The following is a 20,579-nucleotide window of genomic DNA, read 5'->3' on the forward strand; positions in this document are numbered from 1 at the left end:
TTCGCTCTTTGTACGGGTCCAGAGGTTCGCACAAATCCGATGAAGGGTCCAACACGCTCACGTGTTGGTAATGGTTACATCGCCGTGACTTTCAGGTTCGATTCCGAACCTAGGATCTCTTGAACCTTGACCTTCACTCATGCTCGTTTCACGGCCGATTCCTCGTAACGGGGAGGGTCCGCAGCGATTTGGGGGGGCCAAAACACCAGCAAAGGGCCTTCAAAATGAAAACGCCATTCGACATGCACCAACTAGCACGGTCGGAAAAGGAAATTTGAAGGGCAATATACCCCAGACACCCTTCCAGTCTCAGTCTAAGAGTATCAGTAAGTATTGCAATTCTCACACTTATGATCTAGTCACAATCAATCTTTTACCATCCTGCAGAAGGCGATCTTCAGCTCAAAGATGTTCCTCGAACGGGCAAGGGTAAAGCACCTATACAGCTCAACACCATGTCACGACCATTCCTCGACAAGACGCCTTTTCCAAACCGTGTCGTGTCTCTTCACACACAGACGCCTTTTAATAGAGACTTGTCTGAAACCCCAAATTCTCCCCAGATCCCCAGCTCTACTAGGAAACATATACGTTTACCCAGGCAGTCCCAAGATTTCGATACGCCTTTGAACACGAAGAACCATTGGGACCTCAGCGACGACGAAGTAGGAATGTCTGTACCAGTGGTTCCCTCGAAAGTACTGGAGGTCAAAGAAGACTATGATGAAGTTGAATACATGGCACCCAACACACTCGGTATGTTGGTTCACCCGCTTCTTGCAATTCGGCCTCACAAAGGATACCCTAGATCTGCATTACCAACCTCCGTTGGATTTTGAGCTTCCGGATTACAAAGAAGTCGGAAAGGTACTAATGGACATCTCTCGGAAACTTGTGCTTGATGAGCAACAGCCACCACCCGAAATCGTTCCGAAAGCAGAAGACATCACCCCCGTACCTTGGAATATGATCCCTCTGCTCGAGCTTGGTATGTATCTGCACTTCGACATCCCTCCGCCGAAACTAACATGCCTACGCTTGGATCTACAGAGGATGATGACCCCTTTGGACCCATCCTGAAAAAGAACCCACCTCCGACGCGTACTACCCAATCCACGATGCGTAATCAATCGGGGCCTGTTTCAGCTCTTAAACCCACCCACCCACGCTCTGCCTCGACCCTCTTTGGTACCGCCAGAGAGAAGAATTCACTTACGACAGATACAGCTCGATCCACGATGCACAATCTATCAAAGCCTGTCCCGGTCCCTAAAACCACTCACACACGCTCTGCCTCTACTACCCGCCCTGGTACATCATCCTATGGCATTCGCTCAAACTCCCACACTCGAGCAGCATCTGTCTCAACCCACAACGCCCGCGTTGCTTCCAAACCTGTGATGGTAACGAGGCATGCCCCTTCCAAGGTGTCTACTCGACCAACAGGCGATGTTACAGTCAAATCCAAACCCGTTTCTACACGCAGACCAGCCACATCTATCTCTACTTATAAACCTGTCTTGCCACCAGTCCGAGGCCTTTCCGGCGTATCGAAGCAATCCATCCCTACTGGTCCACCATCACACCGTAGTCAGGTCGCTACCAAAACCGTCAATACGAAAACCGAGGATGAGATGGATGTTTTGAGTTTGAAATTTGATTTATTAAAACACGATGCAAATGAAGATTTCTTTTTCGATGTGTAGAATGTTCAATGTACGAGGATTTCATTAGCTCCCGCTGTCGTTCTTTGTTGATAATGTCTTTTTGTAGGCTATGTTCAATACGATCCATGTACTTGTTAGTTCGAGATAAGCGATCAGTGTCAGCCCAACCCTGCTCACCCGTCGTGAAGGAAGCGCCATTGGTGTCTTGCTCGAACCAAGGCGTCATCCTCATAGTTCGGGATCTTTTGCTGTTATTATCGGATGATGGTCTTCGATGAAAATGATGTTTGCTACGCCACCGCACATTCGGAGTGATCTTCATTGGAAACGCTCCTTTTAAGTGCGGACAGAACACATGTTACCCACGCGATGGAGCATGGGCGGTGTTGTGGCGCTGACCACGAAACATCGACGAACTGCAAGTAATTATTGTCCTTCTCACACTCGGACCCTTATTCAAGCTCGGATCTATTCCGGTTCAGGTTCGATTGATTCTGCTGTATACATATAACATGTATCATCGATACCTTTCAAACAGATTTTCCTTGCTTAATATTGTCTTTGCTGGACGATTGACCATACCTCGCCATGTCAGATGGACCTCCAAGTGTAGCGATGATGTAAATGGTTTTTTGTTATACTGAAGTGTGGTTCACTTACGCTGATTTTCGCTAATCCTTCAGATACGGGCCAATGCTTATTGGGATGTTTTTCAGTACGATCTTATACGGGGTGAGCTGCTACGACCGGTCGTGAATGGGGGCTTACAGACTGACAGGATCAATGACTTATCTACATATAGGTTACGGTGGTTCAGGTGGGATAAGTCGCCAAGCTTCGGTTTAGCCGCTCATCAAGATTTGCAGACTACAATATACTTCGGACGATACAAGTGAGTTCTGGATTTTTTTTTGTTCAGTGTTTTCACGTTTCATGGCGAATCATCCAGAGACCGTGCTTCACTCCGTTATTTTGCAAGTACCCTCAACCTTTTGGGCTGAGAATTGAAGGACGCTCACAATCGATCGGCTGATAGGTCATATATCTTTTTGTAGCGGAGACTCTTAGCACGACATTCTTCTTTGTGATATTGTACGAACCTCTCATCATGAAGGCCGGTAAGTCTCGACAAGTGTGTGGTGGGGCGAAGTATTACTTAGGTAGTATCTTATTCGTCGCCAAGGTCTTCTGGACATACAGATATCGTCTCCTTCTCGTTCGTGATAGCTTTCCTCTCCCATAATCCTGACACTCGGTGATGTTTTTTCAACAGTTTTACCTTCCGGTGAGACGACGGTATCATCATCATTCGTCAAATTGGATAATCTTACGGATTTATTCGACTTTCCTTCAGATGGCCCAGTGACTGTAAGCAGTCTTGATTGATGGTTCTTGCAGACATTGACCTCAAGCTGTCTCCCCTATTAGGCGTTGATTGCTACTCCGGTTCAATTCCTCATGGCTTGGAGAATCAAAGTAATCAGCAAATCGAGATTTAACGTCAACAGTGACTCCAAAATCATGGCATTCATCATCTGCATTTTCTCTCTGGCTTCGCTAGGTGAGTTCTCATATTGATGAATGCAAGGACTAATATCCTCTTTCGAAGCTGGAGGCATATGGCTGGGCGTTGCGGTGGCGCAAAAGCCGCGATTTGAAGACTTTGTCAAGTTTAAGGGTGCTCCCGCCTTATGGCTGGTATCTGCTGCTGTTGCGGACGTTTTAATTGCCGGAACAATGGTCCTCTTGCTTGTAAGCTCAGCCCCCCCATTGCATTTCCGTATGAAAAAGGTTGACCCTTGCAGCTTAAAAGCAAACCATCAGTCGGAGGAGATACAAATCGTCACATCGACCGGATCTTGCGATGTAATACTCTTTATTTGTTGTGCGGTTGCGATCTCTCACTCGACTACAGTCACAGTACAGACAGGAACTCTCACAGCTGTCGCAGCGCTGACGGATGCTCTACTCTTCCTCACCCTTCCTGTACGTACACATTCTCAGAAGGGCAGCGCTAATCGAGTCACTGATCCGTGGTTTCAGCACACGACGATGTACGCAATCAACGGAACTTTCGTTAACCACTGGGCGCTGATTATAGGTTTACTTTTGAAGATTTTTCATATGGGATCTTTCACTTTCGAAGATCTATACGAATTCCGTTCTCAGTTCGTGAGTTGAGAGTATTTGGCAAGGTCACTACTAGTTCTTATTCCACTTCTAGACTTAACGCCCGAGCTTGGGACGATCCGAACAAGGGTCAGCCTGAAGCGATGACGAGTTTGGTATTCGCCACCAACTTGAGCACTATTTCTGGGACAAGTACATCGGTCGCGTTGAATGAGGTTCCAAAGACTCCAAGAGTACTGGTATGTAATCCTGTCTTCCTTCTTGATAACACAAGTTCGGTTCAACTTCTTTGTACTTACAGAGTATACATTCGACGGTAGTAAGTCTTCTTTTTACTGCGGGTCCGTTCCACTTTGACATATCGCTGGGAAACAAGCCCAATGATCCACGACTTCCAGAAGATACGGACCTAGAGATGGGGAACCCTACTGATTTGTCATCATCTGACAATGCCACCAAAAGTGGCGACTCGGCCGGAGGGAGAGAAAGAGGAGTGCACGTATGCTTTGAGCTGTCAGCGCCAGGTAGTAGCAGAAGTTCAATGCTAAGTAAAGTTGTATAAAACCATTGAAAGTTCATATCAATAATACCATCTAGTTGTTTTGCATCGCTGTTTCCCCCTCCTTTTTTACTTCTTCAGGAAAGTTGTGGAGGGCCGTGTAATGTTTCTTTAAACTTCATTTTGCTTGCCGTACGATTTTTTGGCCATCGAAGGTCGTCTGCCAGGCGACTCCCGGGACATTTGGGTGGGATTGTAACTTGGAAACGCCACTGGTCTGACAAGCACCCGGGTTACTTCTTGAGCTACTACGTCATTCTCGAGTCACCTGGAGATGTAACCTGAATTCCTGGAAGTGGTGCTGTTTATATTTTTCTCAGGCAGCATTTACATTGTAGTATGTGTCTTCGTTGCCCTGTTCACTCACCCACTGAACGTCGTATGCGATGCCCTCTTCCAATCCCTAGACCCAGACCGATATTATTCTCCCTATTACAGCCTTCAACATGAACCAGATAATTCTCCGAGAGAAGACCTACGAGTTTCGTCGATTCCGGATTCCTGTGTCGGTCAAACGAGTCTGGTTTTACCTCAACGCTCCCGAATCTCGTATTGTCGTCATCTGTGAAATTGATCCAGCACGAACGAGAATGCCTGGAGATAGCCCGCTTCCGGAAGATGGTGTTGGAAATAGGGAATTCAACATGTTTCAGAAGGATTGGAACGGTCTCGATTACGCTTACAGAGTCAAGGGTGTGTGGGCGCTGAACCAGCCACTGACACTTCAAACGTTGAAGCAGAGGTTCGGGATGAAAGGGCCCCCCCGAGCGTTGATGTACGTGCCGAAAATAATACTCGAAGCAATCACTTCGGTGGATCAGCAATGCATATGGACAACTGAGGAACAGAAACCGGAACCGACAGCCATCGATATAGTTTCTGCTCCTCAGAAGATGAAAAGCATGAAACGCAAGCTCACTGAGGAGGATATAAGCGAGGTTGAGCCGCAAAAGATCAAACGTCGAGCGAGTTATTTCTATATTCTTCCTTATTCTTCTGTATTAATTGAAAATTCCAGAGAAGCCTTCGTTTGTCAAGTAGATGTTCTCTTTTGAAGACATCGTCTTGCGATGCAATGGACGTTGATTGAAAATCGTTCAAAACAGTCATACGGCTCAGCGCATTATCTCAGTCCAAATTTTGGAGCTCATCCAAATCCGAGACGAGTTTCCCCGCGGCATATGATGGTCATCGAACCGCCATGTATGGTGTGGGACGGAGGAAACTTCGAGATACACGGCGCGCCATCAGGATTTGCTGGTGCGAGGTGGATTTGATAACTTCATGAAGAGAAGAATTTGAATTTACCAAAGAGTGTACTTAAGTAGTGAATGAGGATAACGAAGTGAATCATCGTACTATCGGAAATGCCGTCACGCCGCTCACCCTTATCAGGGCTCGCTTGAGCGATTGTACATGTATTCCCCAGCACCTGCAAGTACTACTTCAGTGCACGACAGGTGAATCAGAAGAAGTGGTTTCCACTACAGCAGTGTCCCACGTACACCATGGGACAAGCTGTTTACGCCATTCACTTCAGCTCCAAAAACTCGCCCACGGTCGGTGCGTTGGCAACGAAAGAGTCATTTACACTGACAGTGAGACAGGGGTCCTGTCAGCGGCATAACAGCTTTTTTCAACCCTTAAATTCATCGTTACCAGCCAGACACAGCTTGCAAGCCCCTCATCCCCCACCTATCTGAAATGGTCAACGATATCAAACTCAACCACGCACGAAGAAGCGAGATTACTGGTGTTAACCTCTATGGAAGTCGCGCTGAAATAACCCGTTCTTTTAAACTTGGTGTAAAGGAGGGTCAGAACAACGTTGAGATTGAGGGGCTTCCTTGGGTGTTGATTAACGATTCACTCAGGTGCGCTGTTCTTGATTATTTTATTTCGAACCTTGGAAGTATCGAATTGGCTCGTTTTATAGGGTCGAAGGACGAGGGCCAGCGACAATCCACGACGTGAACTTAAGCCCTGTTGAGGGTCCTTTAAAACCACCAACCACTGCAACACTGGACGAACTTTCCCTCAGGAAGAAACGCACAGAAAATGCTTTTGAAAGATGCAAGAAATCTATTGGTGCACTTGAAGGTTTCTTGAACACAGTCAACGCTCAGTTTACCAAGTCAAACGACCTCCGTAACGTCTTGGAAAATTACGATGCTTCAGCAGGTGTACTTGACGACAAGGTCATGGAACTTGAGAAAGAATTGTCGCAAATCGAGGAACAGATTAAGGAAGAACGCAAGAGGATTGCTCCGAAAACCCACCACGACCTTGGGTACCGTATGTCGGTTGGGGTTGTTGCTGACTCGGACACGGAGGTTGAGCTTGTTTTGATATATGGTACGACTCTACACTCTTCTTCTCTCCTCGAAACTCATATCTCCATGGTCGTGTAGCGGTGACTTCTGCCTCTTGGAAAGCTGCCTACGACATTCGCGTTGATACGTCTGGAGGGAGTAACCCGGTGAAACTGATCTACAAAGCTGTTATCACCAATGCGACCAGAGAGGTACGGGCCATCTCGAGTACTACTGCTGGCTGTCTTGGGCTCAAGGCTTATCGTAGCCGTGGGATAACGTTCCACTAACTCTTGAAACCGCAACGCCAACTTTTGGTGTCGAACTTCCCTCCCTGGACCAATGGACCCTTTCGGTCTACCAGCCAACACACACTCTTATGAAGTCTAAAAGGATCGCTGTACCACATGCATCGCGAGCGACACTCGCAGGGGGTTACTCCGGTGAAACGGAAAAGTACCACTCAACGATCGAAGATTCATCCAGTCCAATGGCGCATTTGACGACGCAAGTTACATCAAAAGGTGCTATCAGTGCGACTTACCGAGTTCCAGGGCTGGTCACCATCCCGTCCGATAGCAGCGAGCATACTTTCACCATTGTCGAACTCGACTTGGATGCTGCTATGACTTGGTATTCCGCACCGAAGTTAGACACCAGAGTTCATCTCAAGGTTCGTAAATCATGTAAATCATCGAAATACTGAACCTTAAATTGGCCCTCCTGTAGGCGAAGGTCAGGAACGATTCCGAGTACGCTCTCTTGTCTGGGAACGCTAGTGTGTACGTCGATGGAAGCTTCATCTCCAAAACGACTGTTCCGGCTGTTAGCCCTCTTGAAAGCTTTGATTGTCCACTTGGGTAAGGCTCGCGGTCTATTGGACTTTTTTTAGAAACTTGCTAAAAAACTTTCGTCTCTCCGCCCAGCTTGGACCAAGCCGTCCGGATCACCTACCACCCCGTATCGAAGAAAGCCAGCACTTCAGGTTTCTACAACAAGTCCGCCAGCCACCTTTACATCCAACGATTGACTATCCACAATACGAAGGCCAGCGGAATCCCACTCCTCAAAGTCGTCGACCATATCCCCGTCTCCGAGGACTCCTCTATCACTGTGAAATTGATTAGTCCTGCGTTGAAAGTTCCCAGTATTGGTGGAGGTGGTCTTACCACTAATTTCTCAGAAACCCACGGAACCCTTAGTCTCAACAAGTCGGACAACAAACCTTCCGTGCAACAATCCCAATCCTCTTCTCACACGAGAACGGCGTCTGTATCGGTAGCAGAAGTAGTCGCATCGAGTGCGGGTCCTAACGTCAAAGTCGCGAATGGGATCGTCGCACAGTGGGATAGTGCGGATGAAGAGTCTGTTGATGGTGATGCTTTAGGGAGGGATGGGAAGATCAATTGGCTATGTGAGATTCCGGCGGGGGAGAAGGTGAATTTGAGTTTGCAGTGGGAGGTTAGTATGCCTGCGAAGACGAGGGTTGTAGGGTTGTGATTCTTTTTTTATTATTATTTTTTCGCGGGTTCTTTGTGAGCCACTCAATCGAGTGGAATTCATGGAATCGAAGGGTGAAAAGTGTGACAGTAGTAGTAGCTGGGATTTTTAAGAGTAAGTCTATCATAATGTCCGTATTAAGTAGCATCGGGTAGTCCGTGCCATGATTAAAGTAAAAAAAATAATCAGAGGGGTTTCTTTCTGAAACGAAAGGGAGAGGCACACCAAGTAACAGTGGCCTGAATCAATCAATCAAGTTGGGTCTTCGATAAACCCCAACGCCAGCACAAGCTCCTTTTAACCGCTTCTGGTGCCTCAACAGGTCAGATCGCGACCCAAACCCACGCGAACAACTAGGGCATATGAAGGGTCTAACATTCTGGTGAGATCGTTGATGATCTAAAAGCACGAAGATGAAAGATTCGTTTAGCACTCTACTTTCCTCGGAATGGAAAAGGGAAAAAGGGGGGGGGAAAGGGAACTCACATTTGAACCCATGCCCGGTAGTGAACCCCTTTGACGTACATCCAGTAATCGGGCAAAAATATATCGGTTTTCTTTTACGGATTGAGAGAGCAGCAAGAGTGATTGCTTTCGAGCCTACTTGAGGTCGCGGCACCGTCGCGTCAGTTGAGACTCCTGTGGCTAGAGGAGCGGGTAATACGAGATGATGGTGCAACCACTGTGGTACTAAGTCCGGCCTGGCAGGGTTTTGGGTGATGTCGGTGTTGGCATCGATAAAAGGGCGTGACCCTTGGAATGCAAATGGCTCCGGCGCTAATGTGCTATTTGGAAGGAATGACTCGGACGACGCGTTGGAGGTGTGGTCTGAAAATTCGTCCGGATATGAAGCAAAAGAGTTGTTTAAAGACATGCTTGAGCCGTCAGAAGTATCATCACTGAAGGGGTAACGTGGAGATATGTCCCGGTATGAAGTAAAAGAGTCGTTTGGAAGTGTGGAAATTAAATCTTCGAAGATTGTAGCAGAGGGATGGCTTGAAAATGTGTCTAAGTATGAAGTCGAGGGTCCGGGAACGAGGAACTCGTTATCCAAGTATTTCGTTCCGTCGTAGTCATCGTGGCCAAGGCGCACCTGGCTGGAGAAATGTGAGTCGAAATATCAGAGAGAGTAACTATCAGAGAACACGACTCACCATGTTATTCCCTGGGGATGCGGAGAAGCTTGCGAATTAGAAGGAATAGAGCCAAAAGCGCCGCCTCGGTCTTTTGCAAAGCTGTAAGAGTTCAAGGCGTTCCCCCGGGGCCTCCATTCCCGAAGTGAAAAGGAATCTATGTCGGCGACATCGTCAGCACACCGTTTCGGTATTCGATGGAAGGAACCATACCGTGCGAATCATCCACTTTTGTGGATGATCCGTGCAACTTGAAGTTGTTGAACGCCATATTCATCAAGGACGTCGTTTGACAGAAACATTTTGAGGGTGCCGTCGAGGAATCTGAAATGGCATCATGATCTAACGATATACTTGGGAAATTGTGATTCGAAGGATAATGAGATGTAGTATGACTACTGCACAACTACTGCACGTAGACTTAGCGGCACCACAGGTAGAAGCTTTACTTCAAGTGGAGGGGGTTGAATTGATGGTTAACTACCTCTTACCGACGTGACCTACAGATGAATCTCCTATAATGCATGTGTCCGATAATGCATAATTTCCGAAAATGCATTGATTTTCGGCTTCCCGACTCGGTTTGCGGGTGAAATTGCATACCTTTCTGATTTCGCATAATGCATACCTTTTTGGCTCAAAAACCGATCCTCATGGGCCAAATTCACCTCCAAAAATGCATACCCCCTTTAGTGTGTAGGTGCTAACCTTAGTAAATCATTTGTAAATTTGTCCCTACAGTACTATTTACACCCAACATGCCCCCAAAAATCATCTTGAGTCCACTTGCAGTCTTAAGAAAAGGCATAGAGTTTTTGAAAAATTCAATTGCTTCTCGGAAAAAGGATATTGAGGCACATCATGCAAAAGATGGCATTTCTACTGATAGAAGGTCTACAATACAGTTTGAGCTCTTTTGAACCCATCAGTGACCATAAAAGTGATATATATATATTTTTTTCTAGAAATGCATACTCTCTAAAAATGCATACATTTTGGACCCAACCAAGGGGTATGCATTATAGGAGATTCATCTGTATATACAGACGTACGATCGGTGATATCGGAGTTTAGATCACCAATCCACTACGGTCGTGTTGGATGGACGGTCCCCTCGGTGGTTGTTTTTCCGTAGGCAGCTCACACCGAGGGGCAAAGAGGCACCCGGAACACTGACAGGAAGAACATAAACTTAGACTTTGTAATAGGAATTCTGACTCGGTATGCAGTCACTGCAGTGCTTTTACCCGCCCTGCCCTTAAGTCCTGACCTGCCAAGTCCGATGGACTTACATGACTCACACTGATGATGATCTACTGTGCTGTAAACTCCGATAACCTCGATATCGAGACGGTTGTCTCGGCATATTCCAAGAGCTGACGCCTAGGAAGACGATTTCACGAATAAACATTGACTATAATCCAAGCTGTATAATACAAAGGCGTGGAACAACGGATGGGAATGCATATATATCATCTAATTCACTTTCTCTCTTCCTTTTCGTGCTTCCAGCGACCACGGCCCAGTGATAGGACAGCCCTTTTCGAATATGTCAGTCAGGCACTTGCATCAGTCATACAACTTTTTACCTGCATCTGAGAAGCCGCAGCCAGAACTTGCTCATGCCCCTCTTGAAAAAAATCACAAAATGTTTAACAAATATCCGCCAACGTCGAAAAGGGGGGAAACCCACCATTCTCATACCGCCCAGGGCCCAACTCTTCCAACCGATAACCTTCGCTCCTCCACTTCTTTCCTGGTATGTTGTCTGGATGCTTAAGGCCAACAGCGAGCAAAAGTTGCTGAAATTTCACCGCAAAGTATCCTGTTGGCTCAGGGAAGTAGTACGGCCCCGGACTAGAGTGTTCCAGGCAGAATTAGCTATTAAGTGATTATAAACAGAAAAATACGAGCCGTACTAGAATGCGTGCATTCGAGGGATCCCATCGGCACTGGGGCAGATGGGATTCGGATTCATCTGGACCCAGAGCGCCGGGTTGAGTCTAGGAAGACAAAGATGATGAACGGTCCATGCTCGGATACGAAATAGAGCGCATGTTGTTAGCGAAATCGTACGGTTTGGAGCCGGAAGTCTACATGTAAGAGTACGGTATCAGAAGATCTGAGGTCATAGGGTGGTTGGGTATCCGTACCTCATGGCATTGCGTGTCCTGTCGTCCAATAGAGTAAGAAAGACGTTGTATGCCAGATATTTTAGTCCAAGGAATGACGGGACTTCGACTAACAAACGTTCGATGGTGATGTGCGACAGCTGATAAGCGGATTCAGAGGGAGTTATATTCTCTTCCTCGTATGTCTATGGTTGATATAAGAGAGGGGAAACGCGATGGCGAATGAACGAAAACAAACGTGAGTCCAGTTCTCCATCTCTACATAGGAACGCCAAATACCCTCGATGCCCATTCGCCGACCTATGTCGGTCCACAAGATGAATATAGCCTACGGACGGATTGCGTTTAGTGTGACTTGTGTGATAGAGGACCTTGGATAAGGACTATCACCTTTTTCTCGAGTGAGGTATGAGGCCGCCAGTTAAAACGGGCTGTGTACCTCTGAAATCGACCGTTGGATAAGAAAGACGGGCGATCGCGTTCTGACACACCACAGGTTCCATTATAAACAAGGCCAGATTATATAGTAGATCTTCGTTTCGCTAGAGGATTAGATTTTGTAGAACAAAATGTACGACAGAATATCACAAAGAAGCGTACAATTGAATACTTTCCATGCAGATAGTTGACACGAGCGATAGCGATCGCGGCTCGTGGATCAGAGTGGTCGTCAGTGCTTGAGCGCGGCGGTGAGGGATTCGAGATGAAGGTCGTAATCAACGTGGAAGCCTGGGGAGTACAAAATGACAACTCTGCGGTCTACTCGAGACACTGGGAGCACCTACATCTGCGATACGTTTATTCAATCGTACCCCGTCTGTCAACTCGCCGGTTTTCAGTAATAACGAGGCAATAGTGGGCTTGAAAATGAACTTTAGTACGCGGTCAGAGTATATCAGAATCATTTCTCACCACTACGAAAACTTTGAACAACGCAGCTTGAGTTCCCAATAACATGGTCATTGGCGCGTCGTAGAATGAGGAATCGTGCACGATTTGCTGGACGTTTTGAGGCGTTATCGTGTCGAGATCAAGGCCAGCATATTTTTCTGAAGTTCTATTGACACGTCGATATCGACAAATGCGAACGATGAGGAGGTATATCGCGAGGCAGCAAATGGGAAAGGTTGAAAACATGTCGACACACGCGACTGGACCATTAGGGAACGTCACAAGAATATTGAATGTCCGTTAAAAGCTCCGCCGTTAAAATTGGTCGGACGATCCGGGGAACATCGATGTAACGGAAGATCATTGAACCAATTCAAGCATTATGCCCAAAGGTACTTCCCATTCCTTCCTCGTCCTCAATCCTCTCAACTGAATGTCTTTACCACCTGCACATGTTTCAACTACTATTGTTGGCGCTGGGTTGAAAAGCGGGTAGGTGTTGAAAAATGGTGATTTTTCCCCTGTCTACTTCCCATGGCTTATAAAACTCTCGGAATATACTACTTTGCACTAGATCTACATGTGTGTGTGATAAATTTATTTGTTTTATTGGGGGATAGGCTGTTCGGCAGGCTTTCAAGTGTCAGAAGTGCAAAAAAAAGGTGAAAATAGCCGTCGGATTTAAGCTACACGCCAGGAGCTTCTACAAAAAAGGGAGTGAGAGTTGAGAGAGGTATGAAGAGGTTACCTATCAATTTCCGGAGTCCCTGCTGCTCTCAGTCGTGAGGAGCAAGGTATTCTTCTGGAGGTCGGGTTGAGCGTGACATCGGTAAGACGATACGGTGTCGCGTCAGTGACGTGGCCACCCTACATAAGCCAATGCCGAGGATTTGCCGGATGACGTAGGCGTGACAGATTGTGACATTTTCCTTTCAACACTCCCCTTTCTCGAGACCTTGCAACGGCACGTCAATAAATATGGGAATCCCTCGTGAGGTGGTCATTGTACATGGAATATAGAGACTATATATCTCTTACTACCTTCTTAATAAAGCCGAAGGGCAAACAACAACGGGGACTTACTTTCCGGGAGCAATCTTTCCAATTTTTTCAACACCTACCAAATGATAGTAATCGTTCGTTCAGAGTCCGGAGGCGGCATCAGCAACTTACACAATTTACTGGTGAACTTTCTTGGCTTTTCTCGGCTTTTCTGGGCTTTTCGGCTGGTTTGACCAGCCCACAAGCTCACGAGTCAACCAGCTTGTTTGCTCCTCCCAACTATCCCCCACCAAATAGTACCTAAATGGCTTTATATAATTTGCTGAACATGATTTGTGCTCTCCAAGAACCCCCAACATCGGAGGCTGTCTGAAAAACAGACGTTCACCGGAAAACTTTGGCGGATGGACCCGAGTAAATCTGAGCTTGTCAGAAAATGGACATAACTTGTGACTGGTGGCTTGTCGACTTGTACAAGCCCCAAAAAGCCCTAAAAAGTTCCCACAAGTAAATTGTCAAGTTGTTGATGAGACGTGGATAGCAAGTACTTCGACAGCGTTTTGATAGGTGGCCTGACGGACGACGACATCCTAAATTGTCAAGAGTTGCTCAAGGAACGAGGCTATATGCTACGACCACGCTGGCTCAGAGGTCGGGATCCTTCATGGAATAATACGAAGAAGACGTCAGAAGCAGAAGCATGTCAGTTTTGAACGGCAACCACAGTTCAGTGAGTCAACGCGCCGTATATGACAGGGCTATTGTAATATCTGTTTTTTTTTCTAGTTTGTGTTCCAAACTCTAGATGCTCGACGCATCTCAGACGGAGAGATCGTACACAAAAAAGTCAAGCTTCGTGATCCGACTTCGGGAGTTCAGTCTAAACTGAAGATGGGGCCACCTTTTCGAAAGGAACCATACGCGGCTGACTCGAGAAATCATTGCGTACCCATATACAAAGTCCTCGCCATACCAGACGTCGATGATACCGTCTTGCTGGTCATGCCTCCGTCTTCTACGCTGGACCCGTATTCAATTTGAGACTGTCAGCGAAGTCGTGGAGTTTTGCCGTCAGATTTTCGAAATTCGTTTCCCACACCGTTCGGAATATCTTTCAAATTGACTATCACCAGGGATTGCAGTTCACGCACGAATCGCAATCCATCCGCAATAGACGTATATCGTGTCGCCAACATCATCAGAGAAGGATTTTCTGGGGCAAGTGTTCCGATATTTCCTTGGACGATCACTGACGCTTGAGCTATCTGGATGCAGCTGACGACCCATCCGACTCAATCCATCGTTTCGTTCATGCAATCTCTACTCTCGGATATTACCTATGGCGATCCGACTAAACGGCCGAACATGAACCAAGTCGCCTCGTGGTTTGCTGATACTGTGAAAGGGATGTGCGAGTTCAAGTTTCGCTCTCGGATATCCTTTAGGGACGAAAGCATACTTGATCGCTTCGTGCGCATTGGCTACCTGGCGACTCGAGTACCTGCTATGCCTACCCGAAGAAGCGAGGGTTGTAAAAATTGACCTAGTCACGTCAGCTACTATGTTCGTTTCTTTTCTCATTCACAAGGAATTGTATATAATTGAACAATACCCGAAGATTATGAATTGCAACGAACAACACCCAACGGTGTTTCTAATGATCGCTACTACCAGGACAGTAGAGCTTCTTGATGCGTACATTTCACCTCTTCTAGCTGCACAGGGGAAACTCTATCAAAACCAGAACAATGAGGCGAATACATGGGTGGCATGAGAACGATACAAAGTGTACGGATACTCAAACCACGGGTACTCACTTCGCCGTCGTTTCAAATTCGGGACGGAAACCTTGTTCGTTCAGGGCCTTGATCGACGTATCAACAACATTTCATGTTAAAGAACCCGGTTCGGGAGAATTGGATGCGGCGACCCACGGTGTGCCAAAGCAACTCCAAGGTCGTTTGGTACCCGTGCAACTCCGGGTCCCTGCAAGGTGCGTTATGGTAACGAAGGCATCGATCTAAGACTTTGGTCTGACGTTTTCGCATCGCAGACCTCAATCTGATCTATAGGAGTTCTTTTGCGGCCGTTGGTTGACAATAAACAATCGCATGGTCCGTAACCCGTCGTTAAGGTCTTTCTTACGCTGTACTGTCTTCCGCAAAGCCCAAAGTCCCTTCTTGCGGCGTTCATTGTTGACGAATCAATGTAATATAATAAATGTTGAAGAAGTTGAATCAATGTATCGGAAAACGTCTGGAAAACAATGAGAGTCGTCGAGAAATAGACAGTTGGACAGTTGGACGGTGAGAGTTGTTTTCTTTTGCGGGGTTACTGCTGACCCAGCACGTCATGGTCATCAAGCCGTGTCCCGGCATGTCGAAATTTGACACGATTTCGGGTGTATTGCAGCAGATATAGGCGGTAAATTGAAATAAAAAATATTTTCGATGCCAATTTAGCTGCGGTCATGCGTAGTCTCGAGCCATTCACTCGCTCGCTACTCTCGACGTCGAAGACGTAGGATCACCGTGATAGACAGTTCAAGTCAGCCCTCTAAAAGATAAACGGCCTAACTTCCAAAGTCTCATGTCAATATGCTACAGTCGCTGTGCATGGGTTTTCTGAACAGGACCATATTAGGACTTCGGGAACCGTCAGGACAGTACCTTATGACAAAAAGAGTCTCAGGAATGACGACCGCCGATCAGCGAAGCAAAGTACTCCCGGTCAGGTAGATTCCTTGAGGAAAACATGGTCCACGAGAAGAACGGGTTCAGCAACCATGGTTTCGGACTCTTCAGGCGCGATGTTTTCTTATTGTGCAAAGCGGGAAGAAAGGACCGATATGCGAGCACAGAATCGAAAAGAATACCCGGGACACGGCGACAGGCACATGAAGAACCAATGTCTACTCCAATACAGTATGGTCTTTTCATTCGAGCCGTGGAGTGGCGTGGACCTGTCGACGACGCTTTGACTCAAATCAATTGCTCTACGGCTTTGACATACCGTGGGTCACCACGTTCATGGCTTGCGAATTGGTTCTTGTCCGATACGTTCGAATTGGTGATGGAAGAACAAGGTCTAAGTCATTCTACTAAGGATCGAAGACGGCGACGAATCGGGAAACTATGAAACGTGAGTACCACAAGGTCCTCATGACATTCTCGCTGGTTGACTTGACTATGTATAGTAGGTAAAATGCAGTCATCCGAAGTCGTTTTGCCAAACTGCAGGGAATTCGTGAGACACTAATATAGTACCAGTCAGGTAGGTTGCAACCTACTTTTCAACCACGTTTTTGCTACAACTCCTAACTACCACTCTATCTATCCTCCTTTACAATGAACTTCTTGAAGGGGGACACCAGCGCAAAGCAGAAGGCTCGTGTCGATGAAATAATTCGCATCGTAACAGAAGTGAAAAATCATGAGCAGCGTAACCAGCTCTTTCGAAAACGAGGGCAAGATGCACAGATATGGCTCAACTCCTTGCAGGTGGTAGGTTCTGATTCTATATGGCTATTTGTAGTGCCCCATATGTCTGCGTTCTCATTATGGATATTATTCGCTCGACAGGCCGCCGAACTTCCTGAAATCTCAACCGAACTTCGATCGTCGATATTCAAAATAATGCTCAAGTTGTCGAAACACTCAGATGTCACCCCGGAATGTCTCAATATCAAGAATGTAACTCGAGAGGGGAAACATCCTATTGGCGGGGGTGGTTTCGGGGACGTATGGAAGGGAAAAGTCAGGCAGACCATCGTTTGTTTGAAAGTAGTCAGGAATTTCCAGCAGGGTAATGAGTCCAATTCACAGGATTTACTGAAGGTATGTTGCTCTGCCATGCCTCTTGCGAGGCTCAATCGGCTCACCTTTTCGTTTCGAAAAAAAAGCAATTCAAGCGAGAAGCGATTGTATGGAAACAGCTCGAATCCCATCCCAACATCCTCCCCTTTTTTGGAATGTATGACTGGGATGGTGCTCCAGGGAAGTTATGCTTGGTCTCGCCCTGGATGGAAGGAGGGAATCTCGCTCATTACTTGAACCCGCGCCCACCTAAAATGAAACCAGTTGTCGATCATATTACACTGGTAACGCTGGTATGACAATTTTATCTGTTAGAATCCCAGTTCATGGCTTCTCTCTTTCAGGCTTATGACGTCGCTTCTGGTTTGGAATACCTTCACGACCGGAAAATTGTTCATGGTGATCTGAAGGGTGTAAGTGCTGACACTCCTCTATGTTATCCATTCTGTTGAACACCAGGCAGGTTAACATTTTGATACGGACTTTAAAGCCGCTAAGAGCATGCATCGGAGACTTTGGGTTATCCCGGGTCTCTGACGACCATGCAATCAGTCTGTCGACCACATCACAGAGCCGTGTCGAAGGGACGTTAAGATGGCTTGCACCAGAGCTACTATTGGACCCAAGTTGTCGGTTATCAAAGGAAAGCGACATTTATGCTTACGGGTGCGTTTGCTACGAGGTAAGGTTGTAGTGCTTTACGTGCCTATTCTCAATTTTAAGGCCGCTGGCAGATTTTTGCCAGAGAAGTACCATTCTTCGAAGAGCCATCAGAAGGTGCAGTCGTGCTCGCAATTGTCGATGGGAAGCACCCTTCTCGGCTTGACAGGTTGGAAGACGATGAATGGAACTTAATGCTGGCATGCTGGAGCTCCCCTCCCGCTGCCCGACTGACCGCTTTGGAGGTCCTTGAACGGATAAGTGGCCTGGACAGCCTGCAATCTGCAGTACGAAAGGCTCAAACCATCGTGCCGGCTCCCGATTGGGACTCCAGCACCCTTACTGATATCCGAAAGAATGTTAAATACCCTTCCACCAGCGCATTAGCAGCGGACCTGGTTCGACAACATCGCGATCTAATCTCTCAGGCTGAGGAGCAGTCGAAGTCGGACAATAGACCGCCGGTCACACTGCGGGTCCACTTTGGACAAAATAGCTCTCCTCTGCCGGTTTCTCCCGCGATTACGCATGAGGGCCTTGCTATGGAACTTTGTCGGCATATTTCAGCGGTTTGGGGAGTGGAATACGACCTGAGTAACATAGTCATTAAATGCGAGGAGGAGCTGTATCCCGGTCGCTTTGAAACCCTGGAGACGGATAGAGACGTAAGAATAGCCTTGAGACAGCTCAAAGACGGAGTTGTTCCGATTTTTGTGTCATGTATAGATTGATCAATTTCGTTGGTTTTGGCGGAGGCCTTTCTTCGAATTCACTACTTACTTGATTTTGATCGCGTATAGACGATGAACAATCTCGCCGAGAAAGTTTATTGAAATCCAGTTGTGAAACATGAATTCCAATGACTGACAAAGCCTCGCTTGATTGCCTCTCCACTGGGACACATAGGGATTAAGACAAGGTTAAAATATTCCGGTAAACTGGACCATTATGTAGACATTATTATCAAACAAGGTTGACTATATATCAACTTGTTGTGCAACCTAACTGCACCACGATCACTGTGACAGCTTAGGTCTCGCTATGGGTTTCGGTGTAGGTAAAGCAGGTACGTGGCGAACGATGCGACGCATCTGTTTCCGCCAATGAGAAAGCCAAGGTCGCGAGCCAACAGCAGGAATTGGATCCTTGGCCTTCCACACGGGGCCGCGAAGTTGATGCCACGACAACGATTTGCGAATTTTCGTGAATCGCTCCATTACCTCGTCCATTTTGGGTCTCTTTTTCGGGTCTGGATCTGTCATATCATTGATAAGTTCGTTCATGAATTCGAGTCCTCGGAGTTGAGGCCATAAATCATCATCCCAATCCTGTGACACAAGGCGCATGAGCAACAATACATCGTTAGGCACCGACAGCGCACGTACCCCAACTGTGAAACAGCCCTTGAATATATTCCCCATACGATATACGTCCACGGCAAAAGGATCGCACATCTCGTCTCGTTCAAATTCTGGCACACTTCTATCACCGCCGTACCATGGTTCGCGAAGATGAGGACCATCCTTGGGGCCGTACTGCACCGAAAGGTCGAAGTCGATAATATAATAATGGACAGGACGATCTGTTCGATTGGAAGGCTCAACAGGACGACTCCAATCACGAGACTTTATCGGCATGATAGGATGGGGAGGAACGTCATAAAGGGGACTATGATCCATGAGTATATTGTTGGCCTTGATATCACTACCGAATCCATGAATTAGTAAAGACTCGAGAAGTGAGCGGTAAAACTTGCTTGTGTGCTATGTGGTGACTATGCATGTGATGCAAGCCCTTTTTGTTTGAGTGTGTGAGTCTGCAGAACAGAACAGCACATAGATTTCTCACCTCCAACGTCTGGCGGAAAAATTCCAAGACTTCGCCGACTGTCTCGAATTCAGGGGAGAACCAATCAGTTAAGAAGGGCATCTCGACAAGGATGTTATCCTTGGCAATGGTGTCCGGTACGTTTAATATGCTGTAACATGGCACACAGTGGTTGCGAGGATCCGCGGCGAAAGGTTCTGAAGCCAAGAGGCGAATCATTGCGATTTCGTGGGTGCTTGTGGAATGCAACCTCTTGAAGTAGACGATATCTCCGTCCTTTACTCGCTCTGCGTCCATAAATCTGACGGTATTCTTCCAAACCATAGTCATTCAACCACCCTTAGGACACCAAAGCGTGAAACTCACTCGGACTTGCGCATCCTCAGCACGTATCCAGTTGTATTCGTCTTCTGGATTAAAATTCCACGATGGTACCCAACCTGGTCGATATCTTGGACGAAACAAATATCCTTTTTCTTTCAGCCAAGGCTCGCACGCCAACCAAAATCTCTCGTATTCGTCAAGTTCGCGGTAGTGTTGTCGGGGTGTTGTGGACATTCAAACTGTGCTTGGAGAGAGGAGCAAGGCAGGACTTGGAGATAAAGGACAGGAGGTAATCAGGCAAACGAAAAGATCTAGAGAACAAAAAGAACTATACCGGGTCCACATTGTCCATGACAAGGTTATTGAATTCTTGACGGCAGTGATGGTTCGATTTTGCACCCAATCCTCCCACGCCTTGCCACCTGTCAGTATCAAAGCAACATCCATATCGAGTGGCGCACATCCTTGTACCTAGGAAGTTTTTTGTTGTCATGTTATTGTTTCTCTTCGTTGCTCACGGGAGAAATACAAGGACTCTTTTCCTGCCTTCGGTCAATACGTTTTCGATGATACTAGTTGACAAAGCGACTCGGAACTTGGGGTCAAGATGAAAGGTCGGCATAGACT

The 20,579-nt window shown here is 46.9% G+C and overlaps 10 protein-coding genes across 10 annotated transcripts; 7 read left to right on the forward strand and 3 right to left on the reverse strand.

The window, feature by feature from the left end:
- The first annotated feature begins 78 nt into the window (after positions 1-78).
- E1B28_000189 (uncharacterized protein) lies at positions 79-1,847 on the forward strand. Its single transcript, XM_043145992.1, has 5 exons — positions 79-326; positions 388-756; positions 809-988; positions 1,051-1,716; positions 1,774-1,847. The coding sequence occupies exons 1-4, from the start codon at positions 140-142 to the stop codon at positions 1,704-1,706; spliced, it is 1,392 nt and encodes a 463-aa protein (XP_043014692.1). The 5' UTR covers positions 79-139; the 3' UTR covers positions 1,707-1,716; positions 1,774-1,847.
- A 928-nt stretch (positions 1,848-2,775) lies between these two features.
- On the forward strand, positions 2,776-3,897 carry E1B28_000190 (uncharacterized protein; the record flags this gene model as incomplete). Its single annotated transcript, XM_043145993.1, has 9 exons — positions 2,776-2,785; positions 2,851-2,883; positions 2,941-3,035; positions 3,096-3,228; positions 3,277-3,419; positions 3,473-3,533; positions 3,583-3,653; positions 3,711-3,839; positions 3,892-3,897. 9 exons carry the CDS (start codon positions 2,776-2,778, stop codon positions 3,895-3,897), a joined length of 681 nt encoding a protein of 226 aa, XP_043014693.1.
- An 830-nt stretch (positions 3,898-4,727) lies between these two features.
- E1B28_000191 (uncharacterized protein) lies at positions 4,728-5,729 on the forward strand. The gene is made up of 2 exons (XM_043145994.1): positions 4,728-5,321; positions 5,375-5,729. The coding sequence occupies exons 1-2, from the start codon at positions 4,803-4,805 to the stop codon at positions 5,444-5,446; spliced, it is 591 nt and encodes a 196-aa protein (XP_043014694.1). The 5' UTR covers positions 4,728-4,802; the 3' UTR covers positions 5,447-5,729.
- A 331-nt stretch (positions 5,730-6,060) lies between these two features.
- Positions 6,061-8,168, forward strand: E1B28_000192 (uncharacterized protein; the record flags this gene model as incomplete). Its single annotated transcript, XM_043145995.1, has 6 exons — positions 6,061-6,230; positions 6,293-6,711; positions 6,768-6,880; positions 6,937-7,341; positions 7,398-7,528; positions 7,595-8,168. 6 exons carry the CDS (start codon positions 6,061-6,063, stop codon positions 8,166-8,168), a joined length of 1,812 nt encoding a protein of 603 aa, XP_043014695.1.
- A 244-nt stretch (positions 8,169-8,412) lies between these two features.
- E1B28_000193 (uncharacterized protein) lies at positions 8,413-9,578 on the reverse strand (the record flags this gene model as incomplete). Its single annotated transcript, XM_043145996.1, has 4 exons — positions 8,413-8,567; positions 8,655-9,265; positions 9,323-9,458; positions 9,515-9,578. The coding sequence occupies 4 exons, from the start codon at positions 9,576-9,578 to the stop codon at positions 8,413-8,415; spliced, it is 966 nt and encodes a 321-aa protein (XP_043014696.1).
- A 1,096-nt stretch (positions 9,579-10,674) lies between these two features.
- E1B28_000194 (uncharacterized protein) lies at positions 10,675-12,678 on the reverse strand. Its single transcript, XM_043145997.1, has 11 exons — positions 12,346-12,678; positions 12,219-12,293; positions 12,034-12,162; positions 11,925-11,975; positions 11,824-11,874; positions 11,713-11,761; positions 11,455-11,605; positions 11,221-11,394; positions 10,995-11,158; positions 10,891-10,931; positions 10,675-10,840 (listed from the first exon to the last, which is right to left on the reverse strand). The coding sequence occupies exons 1-11, from the start codon at positions 12,568-12,570 to the stop codon at positions 10,778-10,780; spliced, it is 1,173 nt and encodes a 390-aa protein (XP_043014697.1). The 5' UTR covers positions 12,571-12,678; the 3' UTR covers positions 10,675-10,777.
- A 1,149-nt stretch (positions 12,679-13,827) lies between these two features.
- E1B28_000195 (uncharacterized protein) lies at positions 13,828-15,534 on the forward strand. Its single transcript, XM_043145998.1, has 5 exons — positions 13,828-14,056; positions 14,113-14,544; positions 14,602-14,889; positions 14,945-15,319; positions 15,380-15,534. Exons 1-2 carry the CDS (start codon positions 14,027-14,029, stop codon positions 14,365-14,367), a joined length of 285 nt encoding a protein of 94 aa, XP_043014698.1. The 5' UTR covers positions 13,828-14,026; the 3' UTR covers positions 14,368-14,544; positions 14,602-14,889; positions 14,945-15,319; positions 15,380-15,534.
- A 546-nt stretch (positions 15,535-16,080) lies between these two features.
- On the forward strand, positions 16,081-16,464 carry E1B28_000196 (uncharacterized protein; the record flags this gene model as incomplete). Its single annotated transcript, XM_043145999.1, has 1 exon — positions 16,081-16,464. One exon carries the CDS (start codon positions 16,081-16,083, stop codon positions 16,462-16,464), a length of 384 nt encoding a protein of 127 aa, XP_043014699.1.
- Positions 16,465-16,673: 209 nt separating this feature from the next.
- Positions 16,674-18,532, forward strand: E1B28_000197 (uncharacterized protein; the record flags this gene model as incomplete). Its single annotated transcript, XM_043146000.1, has 6 exons — positions 16,674-16,829; positions 16,908-17,162; positions 17,228-17,434; positions 17,486-17,554; positions 17,605-17,823; positions 17,876-18,532. 6 exons carry the CDS (start codon positions 16,674-16,676, stop codon positions 18,530-18,532), a joined length of 1,563 nt encoding a protein of 520 aa, XP_043014700.1.
- A 141-nt stretch (positions 18,533-18,673) lies between these two features.
- Positions 18,674-20,405, reverse strand: E1B28_000198 (uncharacterized protein). The gene is made up of 5 exons (XM_043146001.1): positions 19,995-20,405; positions 19,650-19,940; positions 19,558-19,595; positions 19,187-19,505; positions 18,674-19,129 (listed from the first exon to the last, which is right to left on the reverse strand). The coding sequence occupies exons 1-5, from the start codon at positions 20,184-20,186 to the stop codon at positions 18,818-18,820; spliced, it is 1,152 nt and encodes a 383-aa protein (XP_043014701.1). The 5' UTR covers positions 20,187-20,405; the 3' UTR covers positions 18,674-18,817.
- Between the last annotated feature and the right edge of the window lie 174 nt (positions 20,406-20,579).

The sequence above is a fragment of the Marasmius oreades genome, chromosome 1, assembly GCF_018924745.1.
Source record: "Marasmius oreades isolate 03SP1 chromosome 1, whole genome shotgun sequence".
Lineage (NCBI taxonomy): Eukaryota > Fungi > Basidiomycota > Agaricomycetes > Agaricales > Marasmiaceae > Marasmius > Marasmius oreades.

Coding starts and splice junctions, on each gene's coding strand:
- E1B28_000189 (XM_043145992.1), top strand. CDS start 140: ATGCTCGTTTCACGGCCGATTCCTCGTAACGGGGAGGGTCCGCAGCGA. Junction 757..808: donor CATGGCACCCAACACACTCG/GTATGTTGGTTC, acceptor AGGATACCCTAG/ATCTGCATTACCAACCTCCG. Junction 989..1,050: donor GATCCCTCTGCTCGAGCTTG/GTATGTATCTGC, acceptor TTGGATCTACAG/AGGATGATGACCCCTTTGGA.
- E1B28_000191 (XM_043145994.1), top strand. CDS start 4,803: ATGAACCAGATAATTCTCCGAGAGAAGACCTACGAGTTTCGTCGATTC. Junction 5,322..5,374: donor CGCAAAAGATCAAACGTCGA/GCGAGTTATTTC, acceptor TGAAAATTCCAG/AGAAGCCTTCGTTTGTCAAG.
- E1B28_000194 (XM_043145997.1), bottom strand. CDS start 12,570: ATGTTTTCAACCTTTCCCATTTGCTGCCTCGCGATATACCTCCTCATC. Junction 11,976..12,033: donor TGCATGGAAAGTATTCAATT/GTACGCTTCTTT, acceptor CTAATCCTCTAG/CGAAACGAAGATCTACTATA. Junction 11,395..11,454: donor AGGACACGCAATGCCATGAG/GTACGGATACCC, acceptor TCTTACATGTAG/ACTTCCGGCTCCAAACCGTA.
- E1B28_000195 (XM_043145998.1), top strand. CDS start 14,027: ATGTCAGTTTTGAACGGCAACCACAGTTCA. Junction 14,057..14,112: donor TGAACGGCAACCACAGTTCA/GTGAGTCAACGC, acceptor TTTTTTTTCTAG/TTTGTGTTCCAAACTCTAGA.
- E1B28_000198 (XM_043146001.1), bottom strand. CDS start 20,186: ATGTCCACAACACCCCGACAACACTACCGCGAACTTGACGAATACGAG. Junction 19,596..19,649: donor TTTTCCGCCAGACGTTGGAG/GTGAGAAATCTA, acceptor TCAAACAAAAAG/GGCTTGCATCACATGCATAG. Junction 19,130..19,186: donor AGGGCTGTTTCACAGTTGGG/GTACGTGCGCTG, acceptor CTTGTGTCACAG/GATTGGGATGATGATTTATG.